At 45.4% G+C, this 20,085-nt stretch overlaps 2 protein-coding genes and 5 non-coding genes across 7 annotated transcripts; 6 read left to right on the top strand and 1 right to left on the bottom strand.

The window, feature by feature from the left end:
• Positions 1-503: 503 nt before the first annotated feature.
• On the top strand, positions 504-5,763 carry NOP56 (NOP56 ribonucleoprotein). Its single transcript, XM_005893931.2, has 12 exons — positions 504-565; positions 720-809; positions 1,174-1,288; positions 1,896-2,057; positions 2,203-2,401; positions 2,742-2,929; positions 3,011-3,162; positions 3,350-3,450; positions 3,818-3,966; positions 4,187-4,308; positions 4,495-4,629; positions 5,301-5,763. Exons 1-12 carry the CDS (start codon positions 563-565, stop codon positions 5,673-5,675), a joined length of 1,791 nt encoding a protein of 596 aa, XP_005893993.2. The 5' UTR covers positions 504-562; the 3' UTR covers positions 5,676-5,763.
• On the top strand, positions 1,673-1,744 carry LOC138990576 (small nucleolar RNA SNORD110). Its single transcript, XR_011466705.1, has one exon. It is a non-coding gene; the product is annotated as a small nucleolar RNA SNORD110 (small nucleolar RNA).
• Positions 2,489-2,624, top strand: LOC138990561 (small nucleolar RNA SNORA51). Its single transcript, XR_011466692.1, has one exon. It is a non-coding gene; the product is annotated as a small nucleolar RNA SNORA51 (small nucleolar RNA).
• Positions 3,514-3,599, top strand: LOC138990572 (small nucleolar RNA SNORD86). The gene has a single exon (XR_011466702.1). It is a non-coding gene; the product is annotated as a small nucleolar RNA SNORD86 (small nucleolar RNA).
• Positions 4,025-4,095, top strand: LOC138990621 (small nucleolar RNA SNORD56). The gene has a single exon (XR_011466742.1). It is a non-coding gene; the product is annotated as a small nucleolar RNA SNORD56 (small nucleolar RNA).
• LOC138990620 (small nucleolar RNA SNORD57) lies at positions 4,354-4,425 on the top strand. Its single transcript, XR_011466741.1, has one exon. It is a non-coding gene; the product is annotated as a small nucleolar RNA SNORD57 (small nucleolar RNA).
• Positions 5,760-10,719, bottom strand: IDH3B (isocitrate dehydrogenase (NAD(+)) 3 non-catalytic subunit beta). The gene is given in 13 exon segments (XM_005893932.2): positions 5,760-6,184; positions 6,784-6,844; positions 6,951-7,045; positions 7,287-7,433; positions 7,514-7,616; positions 7,709-7,745; positions 7,748-7,841; positions 7,946-8,078; positions 8,155-8,215; positions 10,004-10,124; positions 10,218-10,316; positions 10,442-10,522; positions 10,642-10,719. Coding segments are annotated over 13 exon segments (1,155 nt in total). The 5' UTR covers positions 10,678-10,719; the 3' UTR covers positions 5,760-6,097.
• Between the last annotated feature and the right edge of the window lie 9,366 nt (positions 10,720-20,085).

Genomic DNA, 20,085 nt, shown 5'->3' with positions numbered 1-20,085 from the left:
CAGGCCCAGCTTCCGCCCCAGTGATGAGGAAAGCCCGCGCAGAACCCTGGCCCAGGAGAGGTAGACCCCTATTGCTGGGTGGGGAAGCAGGGGATCCTGGTATCCTGGGGGCGGGGGCGGGCCTAGGTCCTGAGATGCCTAACGCTGCGGAGACTGGGCTCCGCAACAGTTTTTGCTCTGAAGTGTCGCCGCGAAAAGTGCGGGGGCCTCCAGCCCGGATCCCACCAAGCTCTGCTGCCTGTAATTTACAGGATGAAAACAAGAGTGAATGGACAGTTAGCCAGAAAAGCGCCTTTCCAAACCGTTTTGCAGCCTGCAGGGCCCGTTCCCGCCGGCGCGTACCAAGCAACCACGCCGCAGCACAGATCGGAAAAGGAAGACTTGCCGGCGCTCGCGCCCCATTCCCGCCTGCGGGCCGTACCACCCCGGCCGACCCCTCCCGACAGAAGGTACCGTCCCCGGCCCCTGATTGGCAGACGAGGCGGGGGCGTGGCCTCCGGAGCCCGGTTCCGCGCGCCACAGCGCGCTCGCCGCAGTGCGAGCCGGACCAGGAGCGAGCGCCATGGTGAGGAGTGGTTGTAGGTTGCGGGCCAGGTGGAGGCCGTGGTTTAGGCCTGGGTTTGGGCTGGAGCGTGGGCCGGGACCAGGGCCTTCCCCGGGGACGGGGCTAGGCAAACGTGAGATAGGCGCTTACTCTGGCGTTCCGGCTCCCTTTTCAGGTGCTGCTGCACGTGCTTTTCGAGCACGCGGTCGGCTACGCGCTTCTGGCGCTGAAGGAGGTGGAGGAGATCAGCCTTCTGCTGCCGCAGGTGGGTGGACATGGTGGGCTAGCCGGAGGCTCCGCAGCCCCTCGGGCCGCGCGTGCCCCAGCATGCACCGCGCGCTCCCACGTGGCCCGCCGCGCGTTGGGAGGTGCGCTGGGCCCGACAGTTCCAAAGCAGGGGGTCTTTACCTGCATTCGTGATTAGAATTGCGTTAGAAGCATTAAAAAGTAAGCTTCCCAGACTCCACCCCGTACCGATTAAGCGGAACCTGGATTTAGGACCCATGATCTGTCCATGTTTAGTGTTCGGTTGGTCCTAAAAGTGCGTTCAGGTCCTAGAGCTGCTGCTGCTTTACTGCGCCCTAGAGGCAAGAGGAAGGGAAGAAAATCACTCATCTTTCTCCCCCCAGGTGGAGGAGTGCGTGCTGAACCTGGGCAAATTCCACAACATCGTTCGTCTTGTGGCCTTTTGTCCCTTTTCCTCGTCCCAAGTTGCCTTGGAAAATGCCAACGCTGTGTCTGAAGGTGAGTGAGTTGGCCACTAAATATTGTAGGGAGATGAGCCGAGATGTAGTTCTTGCTACTGTTAACCCTTTAACAACCTAGGATGTAGGCTTTATTTCTTGTGGGCACTGTAGTAATAAATGATTTTTAAGTGAAATCAGGCTGGGGTTGAGGGGCTGGTATAATGGTAGATCCAATCAAATGTGGTTCTCTGCTAGTTTGTTCAGTTGATTGCAAAGGGCAATTTTGATGCCAAAAGCCTGGAGAAAGAGTTTTAGTCCCAGAAGGCAGATCTGGTACTAAATACATCCATTGTGCTCCAGGGTGTGTTTCAAGCTTTCAGTAATATATTTTACATTTACGTTATTGGGCCTGAGTTCTGTTCTCCTATGGTTGATGCTGGCTTTGCAGTGATGACTTGAGTCTGTCAATCCCCTGAGTGAGTTTAATCACTGATGTCTCCATGTCTCTGAGCAAAGCCTCTGAGTAAGAGGAGGTCTGTAGGCACAGGCCATCTTAGCATGCTCTGCAAGACCAATGTAAGATCAGTCTCACTAATCAGTAGTTGCTTTTTTACGATTTAAACATCCTTCAGCATGTTAGTGGGAGCTCTGTTCTTTGCCTTGAGGTGTTGTTCATGAGGACCTCCGCCTGCTCTTGGAGACTCACCTGCCACCCAAAAAGAAGAAAGTACTTCTGGGAGTTGGGGACCCCAAGATAGGTGCGGCTATACAAGAGGAGTTAGGGTACAACTGCCAGACTGGAGGTGTCATAGCCGAGATCCTTCGAGGTGAGACAGTTTTGAAATCTGGGGGTGGGGGTGGTTCTGGAAACCTAGCAGGTTGCTTTTTAGAAGCCCTCCTGCTTGTCTGGTGCCTGTGTGTGCAGGAACTAGCTCAGAGCCTTTCCTTACTCACAGTCTCACCCTCTTCTAGGAGTTCGTCTGCACTTCCACAACCTGGTGAAAGGTCTGACCGATTTGTCTGCTTGTAAAGCCCAACTGGGGCTGGGACACAGCTATTCTCGTGCGAAAGTTAAGTTTAATGTGAACCGAGTGGACAACATGATTATCCAGTCTATTAGCCTCCTGGACCAGCTGGACAAGGATATCAATACCTTCTCCATGCGTGTCAGGTAAAGTGCAGGGGTAACCTGAGAAACAAGGTCTTGGGTCTGTGGGTTAGCTAATTTTGAATCCTAAAATCAGGACTGGTAGAGCTGGGCCTCCTGATGCTTACCACAGGCTGTGTTCTTACACTGACTGTATAGAAAGAGGAGGCAGAGTAAACCCACCCCATATACACCTCAGCCCAGGCAGGCCCTTTACCTGGTCTGCATTGTGAATGGGGAGACATGGAGGTTTTTGGATCTGATTTGTTCCCATTTCCTCCAGGCATAAAGTAGATATGGAGAGGGCTGAGTGTAGCTTTGAGGCATGGCAGCTGGGCCAGGGAGTGATTGTGGTTCTTTGCAGGGAGTGGTATGGGTATCACTTTCCTGAGCTGGTAAAGATCATCAATGACAATGCTACGTACTGCCGCCTTGCTCAGTTCATTGGAAACCGGAAGGAGCTTAATGAAGAAAAGTTGGAGAAGCTGGAGGAGCTGACAATGGATGCAGCCAAGGCTAAGGCTATTCTGGATGCCTCACGGTCTTCCATGGGTCAGTACAGAGCCTAGCAGTGAAAATAAGGTATGGGGCTCTAAATATTGGGCTTCTGCATTCACACTTGACATTCTTTAGGCATGGACATATCAGCCATTGACTTGATAAACATCGAGAGCTTCTCCAGTCGTGTGGTGTCTTTGTCAGAGTACCGCCAAAGTCTACACACTTACTTGCGATCCAAGATGAGCCAAGTAGCCCCCAGCCTGTCTGCCCTGATTGGGGAAGCGGTGCGTCATGGGAAACCAAAAGATGGGGGATTATGGGATTACCATGTATATTCGTCATATTGTTGTTGTATTTCGTGACCTATCATATCTTCCCCAGTTGAACTTGATGGGGAAGGAGGTTGAAGCAAGTTATACAATTGGTACGTTGGCAATTCCAGCTTCATTGACTCCTTGACTCTTTCTCTAGGTAGGTGCACGTCTCATTGCTCACGCTGGCAGTCTCACCAATCTGGCCAAGTATCCAGCATCCACAGTGCAGATCCTTGGGGCTGAAAAGGCCCTGTTCAGGTACCAGTGAGGGCACCTGCTCACACTCAGGTGCCACTTCTGGTGCCCACTTGCTTGTTTGGGGATCACAGTGATGGTTGACCAGGGCTCCCTGACCTATACAGGCCTCTGCTATGGGGGTGATGGCCAGTCCTGGTGTCTGAGTGATTCCCTGGGCCCAGCAAAGGGACCAAGTTTCCAGGTCAGCGACATTGGATGCCTTCCCTCTGCCTCTGGGAGCGGTGGGTTGGCATGAGGTGGGGTAGCAACCCAACCTGGCCTGAGGCTCACTCTGGAAACTGCGGGGAAAGGGAAGGGAGGCACTGCCTTAGCTAACACCGTTGAAGTTTCTGATCTTAAAAGTCTCCGCTGAATATTCTTCTCCCAGAGCCTTGAAGACAAGGGGTAACACCCCAAAATACGGACTCATTTTCCACTCTACCTTCATTGGCCGAGCAGCTGCCAAGAACAAAGGTCGCATCTCCCGATACCTGGCAAACAAATGCAGTATTGCCTCACGAATCGATTGCTTCTCTGGTATGGGTGGGGGAGTGGGCAGTTGGGAGGGTGGGGAGGCTGACTACCCTAGCAGCTTCTACAATGATGGCAGTATTTTTCGTCAACAGCAGTTCACCTAGTGAGTGTTGATACTTTGGGTCTGAGTAAAGCTGAGGGTAGATGGAATACTGGAGGTTGAACTAGTAGTTTGTCCTTCTGGGGGCTGATGTGCTTTATTTACTTATATAAACACATCCAGAGGTGCCCACCAGTGTTTTTGGGGAGAAGCTTCGAGAACAAGTTGAGGAGCGGCTGTCCTTCTATGAGACTGGAGAGATTCCCCGAAAGAATCTGGATGTCATGAAGGAGGCAATGGTTCAGGTCAGTTTGGGTCAGGTCAGGTGGGGTAGAATAAGAGCTGGCTGTTGGAGGTGATGAACTGTCTTACCCTGACCATGTAGTGTGGAGGCAAAAAAACTGATTTAATGAGCCTGATCCAACAAAACCATGAGAGAGACCTAGGGAACCAGAAGTCTTCAAGCATTTTCAGCATCTTTCTTTGGCCAGGCAGAGGAAGCGGCTGCTGAGATTACTAGGAAGCTCGAGAAACAGGAGAAGAAACGCTTGAAGAAGGAAAAGAAAAGGCTGGCTGCGATTGCCCTGGCTTCTTCAGAAAATAGCAGTGCCCCGGAGGAGTGTGAGGTCAGTAGTAAACTGTCAGCCCTCAGCCCTAGGTAAAGATCTTAGGTTGTAGGACAGAAAACAGCAGAACAGAAAATATAGCATCTCAAGTCAGGGTCTAGAGTACATGCTTATGGATTGAATTGAAGTCTTGAAGTCTACCTCTTGATTCTATAGGAAGGAGATAGGTGCTGAGAGAACTCATTCAAGAGCCCAGAGAGCTGGTTTGTAGCAACACCTGTTCATTCCCTGGGCAAGTGTGTTCTGCCTCTGCTGCCTTCCAGAAGTTCTTAATCAGGGGTAGTGCAAACTGCTCTGCTTATTCTCAGATGTATCTAGAGATGATAGCAGCTCATACTGGGAATGGGGAACAGGGAGGACTCCAATGTGCTGCTATGGTAGAATCATTCTCCCTAGGAGTGTCAGCAGTGCCAGTGTTTCAGGGTCCCCTCTGGAACTTGGCATCATGATTCTTTTTTGTGACCAGCATGGTGAGGTTCTTCTGTAAATTACCTAAGGATATTTGTGTGTTCTACCTTTTTTTGACATGGATTTCCAAAGCTAGAGCCATTCCATTAAAAATCATCCCAGAAACAGTGAGCAGTTTTAATGCCATTTTCACTAGTCTTTCTTCCTTGAGTACTTAACAGCTGGATGACACTTCATGCCCATTTTTCCCTTTCTGCCATCAGGAGACAAGTGAAAGACCCAAAAAGAAGAAAAAGCAAAAGCCCCAGGAGGTTCTTCAGGAGAATGGAATGGAAGACCCTTCTGTGTCTTTTTCCAAACCCAAGAAAAAGAAATCTTTTTCCAAGGAAGAGCTAGTTAGTAGTGATCTTGAAGAGACAGCTGGTACTGGAAGTCTTCCCAAGAGGAAGAAATCTTTTCCCAAAGAGGAACCAGTTACTGACCCTGATGAGTCAGAAAACAAGAGGGTCCCCAAGAAAAAGCGGAAATTGTCTCCCAAGGAGGAGCCACTCAGCAGCGGACCTGAAGAGGCTGCTGCCAGTAAGAGCAGCGGCTCCAAGAAAAAGAAAAAGCTCCGAAAGCTATCCCAGGAAAGTTAGAATGGACCCTAGTGGGGCATAACTTAACACAGGTATTCCCCATCCCATTCCCTAGAGCCCAATAAAAATAAAAACAAATTCACAAAGAGTCATACCATGTTTTATTGGACATCTTAACATGGGTGTGGGTGGGACCTATGGGTTGGACAGGGCACCAATGACAGCCTCAGTGAAGTCTTGGCAGGTGGCATAACCACCCATGTCAGAAGTTCGAACCTGTAGGGGAGAATTGTTATCATCTCTGTGGCCTGGGCCCCATCCCTAACCCCCCACCACCTAACTGTTCCCTAAGGAAGCCAGCTCCCAACAACCTAGGCTCTGCCCAGAAGGTAATTATGGTCTAGAAGTATAGGGCTCTTCTCTGGTCCACAGTACTGAAGGGAGGTGTATGGTCCTTGTGAGGTTGGAGGGAATAAAGGGCTCTAGCCCCCATAGGGGTGCAGGTGGCCGATGACAGACTTGATGAAGTCGGTTGTGGTGCTGTAGCCGCCCATGTCTCGAGTCCGTACCTACAGCCACCACCGGCAATAACCGTGGTGAAGAAGAGAAGAGAGCCCATGAAGGTGAGGGGCAGGGCAATGTGATGGAAATGGAATCCAAAGAGGGTGACAAGGCCAGGAAAACAAGATGCGATGCAGCAGAGATGCAAGGAGGCAGCCAGGTTTGGAAAAGCACAAACCTGTGCGCTCCTGTCTTCTGAGGGCCAGAGCCACGATTCATGCTCTGCTGCAGCCTCAGCAGGTTAAGCTCAGCATGAGTGAGATGGGAAATGCAAGTCAGACAGAAGGAAGATACCTAACTGCAGGGGTGGCAGATAAGGATAGGCTTCCAGGTGTGGAGAAAGTGGTGCCTCATCCTGTCAGCTATCTCCCTCTGCTGCTCCATCTCCCCCCACGCTAGATAGGAAGCTACAAGTTCTGCCAGTGGATGAAAGAGGAAATAGCAGATGGGAAACTAAGAGGCAAACATGATCAAGAGAATGAGACAGCCCTGACAGGATTGGGGGAAGAGCAGAAGCTCTGGGGACCTGGAGGGAAAGGAGGCCCCAACTCAGGTTCCCAGAAATTAGTGCCCAAGACCCTAAACCCCACAGCCTTTCTAAACTTACCTTGCCAACTTTAATCACCTTCTTCACTGCCTCTGCAATCATGTTGGAGTGATGCTCGAGACTGCCAATGTGGACAGAAACTAAATTACCCCCACGTCATCTTCCTGATTTCCCCACCCATGCTTCCCAAACCACCCAGCCACCATCCTAGCCTGGCAGTGACCTACTTGAGATGCCGCAGCATGTTGGAAGCTGACAGCAGCATGGCTGTGGGGTTGGCTATATTCCTGCCCACTGCCTGGGCAAATGGATGCCGGGCACCCTGTGGACAGATGAGCAGGCCAGAGTCACTAGCAGCAGACATTCTGCAGAATCTGAGGCCAGGAAAGGGTATTACATGAAAGGTCAGGCGAGGAACACTGAGAAGATGCAAGGGGTGGGGGGACAAGAGCAGGCCACGGTCATGAGCAGGCCAGGGGAATGCACTGGTGGAGAGCTATCGGGGATATGAGGTCAGATGAAGGGCACACAAGAGGGCTGAGGGAGGAGATGACCTCACTCACCGTCTCAAACACTGCGTACTCTGCACTGTAGCTCTCACCAGGGACCACACCAGCTCCCCCAACCAGGCCAGCAGCCAGATTGTCAATAATGTTCCCATAGAGATTGGGCATCACCAGCACGTCAAACTGGTAAGGATTCTGCACCAGCTGGGGGCATGGAGAAGAGACATAAATCCAACTCCTTGCCTTGCTTCTCACTGAGAACAGAGACACTGGGAGGGCCTTACCTGCATGCAGCAGTTGTCTATGATCATTTTCTCAAACTTGATCTTGGGATACAGTTCAGCAACTTCCTCACAGCACTGCAGGAACAACCCATCCCCCAGTTTCCTGTTCATGGGCCAAAGGGAACAGATTCAGCTGGGAGAGTGCTGGGGGCTACCTTCCCAGGACCCTACCCCATGCAAAGTTATGTCCCTCACATGATATTGGCCTTGTGGACAGCCGTGACCTTGCCCGCCCCTTCTTAGTGGCATAGTCAAAGGCGAACTTTGCAATCCGCTGTGATTTGGTTCGAGTGACAATCTTCAAGCACTCAATCACACCCCTCGCACTCTGCATAAGAGAGAAGCAGCTGGGTGACACTGGAAAGAAGGGAAGAAGGAGCTAAGCCTCTCTCCCCTCTTCACCCCTGCTCCCCACAGTTTCTAGGATCTCACCTCGTGTTCCAGAGAACTGTACTCCCCTTCTGTCTGCTCTCGAATAATCACCAAATCTAGATTGTTGTGTCGAGTCTTGTACCCAGGAAGTGACTTCACATGGACCACATTGGCAAACAAGTCCAACTTCCGCCTGGGGATAGGGCAGAGCCATAAACACTGTGCCTGGTGCCCCAGTACCCCCTCACCAATAGCCTCCCATCACCTACCTCAGCCGCATATCATAGGAGGCTAGCTCCCCTTTATACTCCATTGGGGTGTGGATCTTTCCTGCATAAACAAAGTAGAGGTTGTGGGGGGAGAATCAAGCACAGGCCAAGTTCAAGGAAACTCGGAGTGGTGTCCCCTCAGTGACATAATGCAACCCACACTCCCACCTCACACTTCCAAATAAGTGACCCTTAAATGCCTTTGGAGGCAAGGGGCAAAGGAGAATAATGTAGTTAAAACCAGAAACATTGTATCCACTGTTTCATTTCTAGTCACCAGATATATGTTGAAACTTCAAAATAACCTAAGAGGAGAACAGAAAAAAATTTTCTCATGTTCTCAAAGGGCCTGGATTAAATAGGTTGAGAAACAACTTAGATCTGTGACCTTTCTTGATGTTTCTGTGTCTACATATGTGACATCTTTTCAACCAACACATATCATGTGTCAGGCACTAGGAATACCAACCAAAAAACAACACAAACTCCTGTCTTCAAGGGCAAACAATGCACTGGGGGAAGAAAGTCATAGGAAGGACATGATAAATACCGTGGGAGAGGTATTACCAACGTGCACAGGAGCGCAGAGAAGAAAGGGATGCACAGAGGGATCTGGTGGTACCAGGAAGTATCATAGAACATCTGGCACTTCAGCCAGACCTTAGTCTGAGTGAGTGTACCAGGTTAAATAGTGATCCCCAAAATGATATGTCCATGTTTTAACTCCCAGAACCTGTAAATATGACTTTATTTGTTAAGACAGTGTCTGCAGAGATAATAAGTAAAGGATCTTGAGATGGATTCACACTGGATCCTTGTAGGTTCTAAACCCAGTAACAAGTCCTTTACAAGAAAAGAAGGAGAAACAGATACACAGACACAGAGTGGAGAAAACCATATCAAGACAGAGGCAGAGACTGAAGTGACACGTCTGCAAGTCAAGAAACACTGAGGAATGTCAGTAGCTACCAGGAGCCACCAGAGAAGCTGGAAGAGGCTAGGGAAGATTCTTCTCAAGTCTTTAGGCGAAGCTCTGCCAACACCTTAATTTTGGGATTCTGGCCTCCAGAACTGGGAAAGAATAAAATTTCTATTATTTTAAGCCACCAAGTTTATAGTAATGTGTGGCAGCATTCAGAAACTAATACAGTGAGTAAGGAAGATTCTGACAGGAGGAACCAAAAGGAGAATACTGTGGGCAGAAGGAACAGCAAAAGTCAAGACAATACACATTATTTGGAAACTAACACAGCCTGGAGTGACCAAAGAACAGAACACATGTTGCATAAACAAAGGCAGAAAAGCTGAGGCAGAAAAACTCATAACGAACTTACTTTCCTACCCTAGGGCTGGGACTGGCAAAGTCATGGTGGTCTTTCCAAGAGAAGAGCTGTACAGGATGGACTGTAGGGGCAGAACTGAAAGCCAGAAAGTCTAATGAGGCAGTTACTGCAGGAAAGCAGAAGGAAAGACAGAAAAGAGGCAGCTAGAAATGGCATTTCTGAAGACACAATTAACAAGACTTGATGACCACTTCCCTAGAGAAGGAAATGGCAACCCATTCCAATATTCTTGCCTGGAAAATTCCATGGACAGAAGAGCCTGGCGAGCTACAGTCCAAGCAAAGAGTCTGACGGGACTGAGCACCAGGACTCACGACGTAGCCCCATGACAGACTACAAATTCATAAAGCCTTCTTGCATAGAGCATGAGGCACATGATCTCTTAGCTCCTGGGTTTCCAACTGGGTTCCCACTAATGGTCACCAATCAGTGGTGAGAACTCAGAAGAGTTAATGTATTAGTGTGTGCTGAGGGAAGCTTAATGTGCATTTATTCGGCACACATACCAATGATGGCCACTTTGTTCTCCTTCATGGAACTCAGCACCTGCTCCAGCTTCTCCTCAGATGCCATATTCTGCACCTCGCTCAGGTGATGCTCCTGGAACTCCACTGGGACAGAGGCAGCCTTCAAGAACAGGTGCCAAACATCACAGGATCAGAATCGAGTAAATCCTTTGCAACTTAAGCAATCGTCCCTGTCACGCCCCAGGGCACTCACCTTGAACACCTCCTTGACAGCGTGCATCAGCTCAGGCCCCACGCCGTCTCCTGGCAGCATAGTCACGGGAAAGGCGCCCTCCACCCTCACGTCCTCGCCCTGCGAGCAGGGGCAGCAGAGCTAGAGCTGGGGCGAGGAAAGGGGTTCTGGGGCGGGGTGGAGGGCATGACCAGGAAAGGAGATGTCAGGGGACTGAGCGAGACTGGAGCCGGGCCTGCGCTTACCTGGGTCCGCGAGGAGGCTTGCGCCACGGTTGAGGTACACAGGCTCCTCCATGCTCCGGGATTCGGAGCGGCGACCAGTGCCTGCAACAGACACACAAGCCTTTTAAGTCGGATCTGGGCGCCTCAGGCCCCGAATACTTCTGTGAGCCCGGTACAAACCCGCCGCCCTCCCGCCTGCCGTTGCGTGTCCCGGGCCTCACTCGGGTCAGCCAGCGGACACGGCTGAGGGCAGCCATGTCATTCGCAGGAAGTCGCGGAGAAGTGACGCCGGAAGCTGGAGCGGCCCAGGGCCCCTGTTTCCGGCCCGGCAGGGATGTTGGGCGGTATCCTTATTTCCTCCAACCAAAACAGCTAACCTGATGGTTTTCCTCCGCTGGCATCCTCTTGGGCTCACCTCTTCCGGTACCCACTGATGCGGCAGAGAGCTGCTTTGTCTATTGCTTTACTTTCATTCACCGTATTTATGTTGAAACTTGAAAATAACATTAAAGGCGAATATGAGGTTTCATTTCTATCAAACGGTGACCTAAATTTAATAGCAAGTTGAAAACAATACTGGAGAATATATCTTAATGTTTTTGTGTCCTCGTATTTGTTATTCTTTTCATCCATTCTCACTGAACAATCGTATGTCCGACACTAAAGACGTTAATGAACACCACACAATGCATAGGAGATGGTGTGTATGTGCCTGGCTTCTTCAGTCTTGGAGCCTGTGCGGTTATTAATCTGTATTAATCAAGTTTCCTCGTTGTTTTTTCCTAGGTGATCTTGTTCTTGCTCTGACCTTTGTTTTCGAATAGTGTAGCCCAGGCTTGAACTCCCCTGAGCAGGATAGTAATTAGAGACAAATTATCTCAACCTAGTAAGTGTGACCCTAAAAGGAAAGTTCAGGCCGATTTTCCAAATTTCAGTCACATGCCTAAAGCACAAGACACAAGTGGACATGGAGCACTTGTTAAAAATGCAGACTTACGTCACTCCAGACTTGCTGAATCCAAATTTCAGGACTGGGTCCCCAGAAAGCATATTTAACAGGCTCCTTCAGATGATACACACAAATTTAAAACCACTAACTAGGTTGTCTGTGATTTATGTACCTAATCCTTCCAAAAGTGTGCAAGGTATTCTCCCAGCCCAAGGGAAAGAATGCAGTGGTTCTAATCTTGGGGACCAAGAACAGGCTTTGTGTCTCTTCTCTGCATTCCTTTAGGCAGGGCGTTCTCTACTGTTGTGAGGTGAAAAGATTTAAATTAGAAAATAAATGTGTAAGAAACTTGAACACATGAAAAGTTCTGTGTCAATAAAAGGCTGTTAATAATATAGCTAATTGATATAATTGATAATATAATTATCAATATTAATGTGACAAACTCCTCCATCTCCAGAATCAAAACCAGAGAACAGCACCATCTTGCCTTCATAGACTCTCTAGTCCCAAGTTACACACTGCTCTTGCCATTCACCACCATTTTTTTTCTTCCAAATATTGCTCTTTCTAGTAGAGAAAAAGTGGGAGATTTACAATTTCTCAAAGCTATGTTTTCCGTTACTTTAGGAAATTGAGGGCAGGAAAGGATATGTGCCATCTTAGTCTAATCTCTGATAATCTAATTTTCATCCCAGAAAATATTAATTTCCTTGAGGGCAACTACAACATTATTTCCATACCTAAATTCTGCACAAATCTGAGTCCAGTCTGACAAACAACATCTGCTCATGATATCAAGCTGTGTGGCTGTCAAAAGAATGAAAGGAATTGATGAATGGTACCAAACGACTCAGGCCAAGGAAATGTGATCATCACTGTTTCAGGTCATTGTATTCTGGTGAGTTTGGTGAGCTCTCCTGGACTCTGAGTTCTTATTAAGGCATCTCTTACTGATATTACCTGAGAATAGGGAAGTTCAGTCTGGACCCTTGAATAGTTCCCTAACCAGACTCTTGGACAAGTGAGAGAAGTTAAACCATCTTGTTCCTTCGAGTTGTTATGAAGCATATATTAGTGTTCAGTGTGAGGCTGGATGATTTGAATGTCACTTTCCTAGGCCTATAAAAACTCCAGTTCAGGGGTCCTAACCAGAGCTCCAGGTATCCATCAGTAGAAATCAGTACCATGAACCTGGATGAGGAAAATAAAAAAATCCCTTCTTTATTCTCAATGACCTTTAACTGAAACTTAGTGTTTCCTATCATTACGAATGTAAAGTGAGGGACTGCCCTGGTGGTCCAGTGGTTAAGACTCTGCCTTGCAATCCAGGGGACATGGATTTGATCACTGGTTGGAAAACTAAGATCTCACATGCGCAGAGGAACTAAGCCCACCACCACAACTACTGAACCTGCACTCTCCAGAGTCCAAGCACCACAACTAGATAAAGATCCTGCATGCCACAACTAAGACCTGGCTCAGCCAAATAAATAAATGTATTTTTAAATGAATGTAGAGTGATAGTGTAGTGCTATTTGTAGTACCCTTGATATTATCACTAATAGGAATTATAATTCATGCTGCATTTCATTTTTCACAGATATCTTCAAATATTATTTACTCTGATCACTACTTTAATATTATTTGACCTAATGTGAGATTGAGGTTATTGATATTTCTCCTGGCAATCTTGATTCCAGCTTGTGTTTCTTCCAGTCCAGGGTTTCTCATGATGTACTCTGCATATACGTTAAATAAGCAGGGTGACAATATACAGCCTTGACGTACTCCTTTTCCTATTTGGAACCAGTCTGTTGTTCCATGTCCAGTTCTAACTGTTGCTTCCTGACCTGCATATAGGTTTCTCAAGAGGCAGGTCAGGTGGCCTGGTATTCCCATCTCTTTCAGAATTTTCCACAGTTTATTGTGATCCACACAGTCAAAGGCTTTTGCATAGTCAATAAAGCAGAAATAGATGTTTTTCTGAAACTCTCTTGCTTTTTCCATAATCCAGCTGATGTTGGCAATTTGATCTCTGGTTCCTCCGCCTTTTCTAAAACCAGCTTGAACATCTGGAAGTTCACGGTTCATTACTAGCGAGTGAGATGAGTGCAATTGTTTATTTTTGTTTATTTGTTTATGTTTATATGTTTAATGTTTATGTTTGTTTGTTTATTTTTGGTTTTATTTCCATTAATCTAGGAGGTGGGTCAGAGAGAATCTTGCTGTGATTTATGTCAAAAAGTATACTATCTATGTTTTCTTCTAAGACCTTCAGAGTTTCTGGACTTACATTTAAGTCTTTAATCCATTTTATTTTTGTGTCTGGTGTTAGGAAGTGTTCCAATTTAATTCTTTTCCATGCAGCTGTGCAGTTTTCCCAGCACCACTTGTTGAAGAGGCTGTCTTTTCTCCATTGTATATTCTTGCCTCCTTTGTGAAAAATAAGGTGTCCATGTGTGTGGGTTTATCTTTGGGCTATCTTGTTCTATTGATTATTTCTGTTTTTGTGCCAGTACTATATTGTCTTAATGACTGTAGCTTTGTAGAATAATCTGAAGTCAGGGAGGTTGATTCCTCCCTCCATCTTTCTTTCTCAAGATTGCTTTGGTTATTTGGGGTCTTTTGTGTTTCCATACACATTTTGAAATTTTTTGTTCTGGTTCTGTGAAAAGTGCCATTGGTAATTTGATAAAAATTGCATTGAATCTGTAGATTGCATTTGGTAATATAATCATTTTGACAATATTGATTCTTTCAATCCAAGAGCATGGTATACCTCACCATCTATTTCTGTCATCTTTATTTCATCAGTGTCTTACAGTTTTCTGCATACAGGTCTTTTGTCTCTTTAGGTAGGTTTATTCTGAGGTATTTTATTCTTTTGTTGCAATGGTGAATGGGATTGTTTCTTTAATTTCTCTTTCTGATTTTTTATTGTTAGTGTATCCAAATGCAAGTGATTTCTATGTATTGATTTTATATTCTGTTACATTACTAAATTCATTGATTAGCTCCAGTAGTTTTTTGGTAGCATTTTTGGTGGGATTTTTGGTGGTTTTGGCATTTTGGTGAGCATTTTGATGGATTTTCTTTGTATAGTATCATGTCATCTCCAAACTGTGAGAGTTTTACTTCTTCTTTTCCAATCTGGATTTCTTTTATTTCTTTTTCTTCTCTGATTTCTGTGACTAGGACTTCCAAAACTATGTTTAAATAGTAGTCACTTCCAAAACTATATGTTTAAATAGTATGTTTAAGTAGTGGTATCTGGTTCCAAATAGGAAAAGGAGTACGTCAAGGCTGTATATTGTCACCCTGCTTATTTAACTTCTATGCAGAGTACATCATGAGAAACGCTGGGCTGGAAGAAACACAAGCTGGAATCAAGATTGTCGGGAGAAATATCAATAACCTCAGATATGCAGATGACACCACCTTTATGGCAGAAAGTGAAGAGGAACTAAAAAGCCTCTTGATGAAAGTGAAAGAGGAGAGTGAAAAAGTTGGCTTAAAGCTCAACATTCAGAAAACTAAGATCATGGCATCTGGTCCCATCACTTCATGGGAAATAGATGGATAAACAGTGGAAACAGTGTCAGACTTTATTTTTGGGGGGCTCCAAAATCACTGCAGATGGTGACTGCAGCCATGAAATTAAAAGACGCTTACTTCTTGGAAGAAAAGTTATGACCAACCTAGATAGCATATTGAAAAGCAGAGACATTACTTTGCCAACAAAGGTCCGTCTAGTCAAGGCTATGGTTTTTCCAGTGGTCATGTATGGATGTGAGAGTTGGACTATAAAGAAACCTGAGTGCTTAAGAATTGATGCTTTTGAACTGTGGTGTTGGAGAAGACTCTTGAGAGTCCCTTGGACTCCAAGGAGATCCAACCAGTCCATTCTAAAGGAGATCAGTCCTGGGTGTTCATTGGAAGGACTGATGCTAAAGCTAGAACTCCAATACTTTGGTCACCTCATGCAAAGAGTTGACTCACTGGAAAAGACCCTGATCCTGGGAGGAATTGGGGGCAGGAGGAGAAGGGGATGACAGAGGATGAGATGGCTGGATGGCATTACCGACTCGATGGACATGAGTTTGAATAGACTCCAGGAGTTGGTGATGGACATGGAGGCCTGGCATGCTGCGATTCATGAGGTCGCAAAGAGTTGGACACAACTGAGTGACTAAACTGAACTGAACTGAACTGAGAGCACTTGTCTTGTTTCTGATCTTGGGAAGATATGCTTTCGGTTTTTCACTGTTGAGAACAATGTTTTCTGTGGGTTTGTCATATGTGGCCTTTATTATGTTGACGTATGTTCCTTCTATGCCAATTTTCTGGAGAGTTTTTTTTTATAATAAATGAGCAATTAGTTTTGTCAAAAGCTTTCTCTGCATAGATTTTTTATCACAGTTTCAATTTCAGTGCTTGTGATTGGTCTGTTCATATTTTCTAATTCTTCCTGGTTCAGTCTTAGAAGGTTGTACATTGCTAAGAACTTGTCCATTTCTTCCAGGCTGTTCATTTTATTGGCATATAGTTGCACATAGTAATCTCTTATGATCCTTTTTATTTCTGCATTGTCTGTTGTAACTTCTTTTTCACTTCTTATTTTATTAATTTGAATCTTCTCCCCTTTTTTCTTGATGAGTCTGTCTAATTAATGGCTTGTTAATTTTGTTTATCTTCTCAAAGAACCAGCTTTCAGTTTTATTGATCTTTGTTATGTTTTCCTTCATTTCTCTCCCATTTATTTCTGCTCTGATATTTATATTTCTTTTTTTCTTCTTTTTCTAGTTGCTTTAAACGTAAGGTTAGGTTGGTTATTTGATGTTTTTCTCATTTTTTGTGGTAGACTTGTATTACTATAAACTTCTCTCTTAGCATTGCTTTTACTGCATCCCATAGGTTTTGAGTTGGCATGTTTTCATGGTCATTTGTTTGAAGGTATTTTTTTTATTTCCTCCTTGATTTCTTCAGTGATCTCTTGGCTATTAAGAAGTATATTTTTTTAACCTCCATGTGTTTGTATTTTTTACAGTTTTTTTTCCCCTGTAACTGATATCTAATCTCATAGCATTGTGGTCAGAAAAAAATGCTTGATACAATTTCAATTTTCTTAAATTTACCAAGGCTTGATTTGTGACCCAAGATGTGCTCTATCCTGGAGAATGTTTCCTATGCACTTGAGAAAGAAGTGTATTCTGCTGTTTTTGGATGGAATGCCCTATAAATATCAATTAGGTCTGTCACGTCCGATGTGTCATTTAAGGCTAGTGTTTCCTTATTAATTTTCTGTCCAGATGATCTGTCCATTGTTGTGAGTGGGATATTAAAGTCCCCTACTATTATTGTGTTACTGTCTATTTCCTCTTTTATAGGTAATAGCTTTGCCTTATTATTGAGGTGCTCACATGTTGGTGCATATTATATATTTATAATTGTTATATCTTTTTGGATTAATCCTTTGATCATTATGTAGTCTCCTTCCTTGTCTTTTGTAACAGTCTTTATTTTGAAGTCTATTTAATCTGATATTAATATTGCTACTTCCACTTTCTTTTGATTTCTACTTGCATGGTATATCTTTTTCCAGCCCCTGACTTTCAGTCTGTATGTGTCCCTAGATCTGAAGTGGGTCTCTTTTAGACAGTATATATATGAGTCTTGTTTTTTTCAATCCGTTCAGCCAGTCTGTGTCTTTTGGTTGGAGCATTTACTCCATTTACATTTAAGGTACCTATTGATATGTATGCTCCTATTACCATTAACTTTATTGATTTGGGTGTGGTTTTTTTGTTTTGTTTTGTTTTTTTAGGTAAGAAATGGTTTTATTCAGACTCAGAGAGAAGCACGCTCCACAGACAGAGTGTGGGCCACTGCAAAGGGCAAGTGCCTTGGATTTGTTTTTGTAGGTCTTTTCTTTCTGTTTCCTGTCTAGAGAAGTTCCTTTAGCATTTGTTGTAAAGCTGGTTTGGTGGTGCTGAATTCACTTAATTTTTGCTTGTCTGTAAAGCTTCTGATTTCTCTGTCAAATCTCAATGAGATCTTTGCTGGGTAGAGTATAGTTGGTTGTAGGCGTTTCCTTTCATCACTTTAAGCATATCCTGCCACTCCTTTATGGCCTGCAGAGTTTCTGCTGAAAGATCAAGCTTTTAACCTTATGGGGATTCCCTTGTATGTTATTTGTTGCTTTTCCCTTGCTGCTTTTAATATTTTTTATTTGTGCTTAATTTTTGTTAGTTTGATTAATATGTGTCTTGGCATGTTGCTCTTTTTGGATTTATCCTGTATGGGACTCTCTGGGCTTCCTGGACTTGGGTGGCTATTTCCTTTCCCATGTTAAGGAATTTTTCAACTATAGTTCCTCAAATATTTTCTCATACCCTTTCTTTTTCTCTTCTTCTCTGGGACCCCTATAAGTCGAACGTTGGTGCATTTAATATTGTACCAGAGGTCTCTGAGACTGTCCTCATTTCTTTTCATTCTTTTTTCTTTGTTCTGTTCTGCTTCAGTTATTTCCACCACTCTATCTTCCAGCTCAGTCAGTTATTCTGCTATTGGTTCCTTCTAGTGTATTTTAAATTTCAGTTACTATGTTGTTCATTGTTGATTGCTTGTTCTTTAGTTCTTCTAGGTCCTTGTAAATTATTTCTTATATCTTCTCAATCCTTGTCTCCATTCTATTTATCTGTGCCTCCATTTTATCTCCAAGGTTCTGGATCATTTTTACTACCATTACTCTGAATTCTTTTTCAGGTAGATGGCCTACTTCCTTTTTTCGTTGTTTGGTTTGGTAGTTTTTACCATGCTCCTTCATCAGCTGTATGTATCTCTGTCTTCTCATTTTGTTTAATTTACTGGGTTTGGGGTCTCCTTTCCGCAGGCTGCAAGGTTCTCAGAAGGTCTCTGGACCTGATGTTGGTGATGTGGGATCAGCTCCGACTGAGATCTGGCCTTACTCCAACTCGTACTTGCTTCCAAAGTCCACAGTTGCCTCCAAAGCTCACAGTCTTAAGCCAATTGCAGGGATTTAATGTGCTGCATCCGCTCCTGCCAGAGTGAATTCCTTTCCTCTTCTTTGGTCACACAGCCCCTGGTGTTCCGCTTTGGTTTTGGCCCCCGCTCTGCGTGTAGGCCACAGACAAGAGGGGCCTAATAAGGCCACGGGCTCACTTGCTCAGTCAGGCTAGGGAGTAAAAGGGGTAGGGCAGACACAATGAGGCAGTGCCTGTGGCAGTAGAGACCTGCTGAAAGCTGCTAGAGTCAGAAGTGCTCTCCCAGGCGAACTGACCCTGGGTCCCTTGGAAGAACCAAGCTACACAGTCTTCCAGGAAGTTGTGGACAGTGACCTGCTCCCACTCACAGCTTGGCAGCCACTGTGGCAGCCGTCACAGCCACCTCTGATGTCGCAGACCATACCCTCATGCCATGCCCCACCTCCTTTGACACTCCTGCCATCGTTGATGGCAGTAGGTCCCCGGGCATGCCCACCTCTGGGGTCACAGACCACAGCCAGCTCACCCCACCTTATGACACTCACAAAGGCACAGTCCTGTAATCTGTGAGCACTTGGAGTTAGATGGTCCCAGTGGTGATGATCTCTTGCCTCTCTGGCAGACCCAGGCTTTTCCCTGGGCTCTTTCTGCATGTTGTACTAGTACCCTTAGAGTAACTTCAAGGCAGGCAACCCCAGTCCTCATCTTGGGGTCCGATTCCTGAAGCCTGAGCCTCAGCACCCAACCCCCACTTGCTGCAGTGGGCATGAAAACTGCTTCTCAGCTGGGAGTGCTGGTCAGCAAAAATCTCTGTGCTGAATTCTCTCCCGTTTGCCTTCAGAGGACCTGCTGCACCCCCCTCTGAGGTTCCGAAGCTCCTGTGAGGAGGGTTCAGAGGAACTTTGCCTCCTTCACGACTCTATCCCTGAGGTGCAGGATTCCTCCCATTTTCCTTGTCTCTATTTTTTTTTCTTATTGCTGTTTCCCTACCACTTTATTCAAGATTAGCTATAGAGATTAGCTTGCCTTTTTGGAAGTCTGAAACCTTCTGGCAGCATTCAGTAGGTGTTCTGTAGGAATTGTTCCATGTGCATTTTTCATGTATTTTGGGGGAGGAAGAGGATCTCCACATCTTACTCCTCCACCATCTTCAACACCTCCCTTCCAAAAATATAAACTTTTGCTTGAGTATTTTTAATTGGACTGTAGGTAAATGATCACATTCCTTTTTTAAAAATTGTATAGCTTATAAATAAGACCAAAGTCTCCTACCACCCCAGCCACAGCCCCAGTCCTTTGCCCTTTCCCCATAAGCAGCTGGTTGTCTCCTTTGAAACCTTTTTCCTATGTGCATATACCCTCCCCCTTACACACACAGAATAAAGTATTGTTTTTAGTGCGTGGGTGTGTGTTTCAGAATAAATTGTTTCATACTCTATATATTTGTTTTTTTCAGCACTTACTGTGTTGTAATTAATTTTTTTTCCCTCAACACCATGTCTTAGAGATCTAAGATACCACGTTTTAGAAAATGGGCAGGTTCATTGTTTTATTTTGTTGCATAGTATGCTATAGTGTGAATTTACTAAATTTATTGAGCCTTTCTCAAGTTGATGGAGCCTTAGGTGATTTCTAGTTTGGGCCATCACCAGTGATGATGCTGTGCTTATCCTTGTACAATTTTATTTGTATACATGAAAAATGTGTAT

The sequence above is a fragment of the Bos mutus genome, chromosome 13, assembly GCF_027580195.1.
Source record: "Bos mutus isolate GX-2022 chromosome 13, NWIPB_WYAK_1.1, whole genome shotgun sequence".
Lineage (NCBI taxonomy): Eukaryota > Metazoa > Chordata > Mammalia > Artiodactyla > Bovidae > Bos > Bos mutus.
This window is presented reverse-complemented; position numbering and strand designations above follow the sequence as displayed.

What these genes read in the sequence shown, in the direction of transcription:
- NOP56 (XM_005893931.2), top strand. An exon ending in CATAGCCGAGATCCTTCGAG is followed by an intron (nt 2,058 to 2,202) that starts GTGAGACAGTTT and finishes ACCCTCTTCTAG; the next exon opens with GAGTTCGTCTGCACTTCCAC. An exon ending in ACGAATCGATTGCTTCTCTG is followed by an intron (nt 3,967 to 4,186) that starts GTATGGGTGGGG and finishes AAACACATCCAG; the next exon opens with AGGTGCCCACCAGTGTTTTT.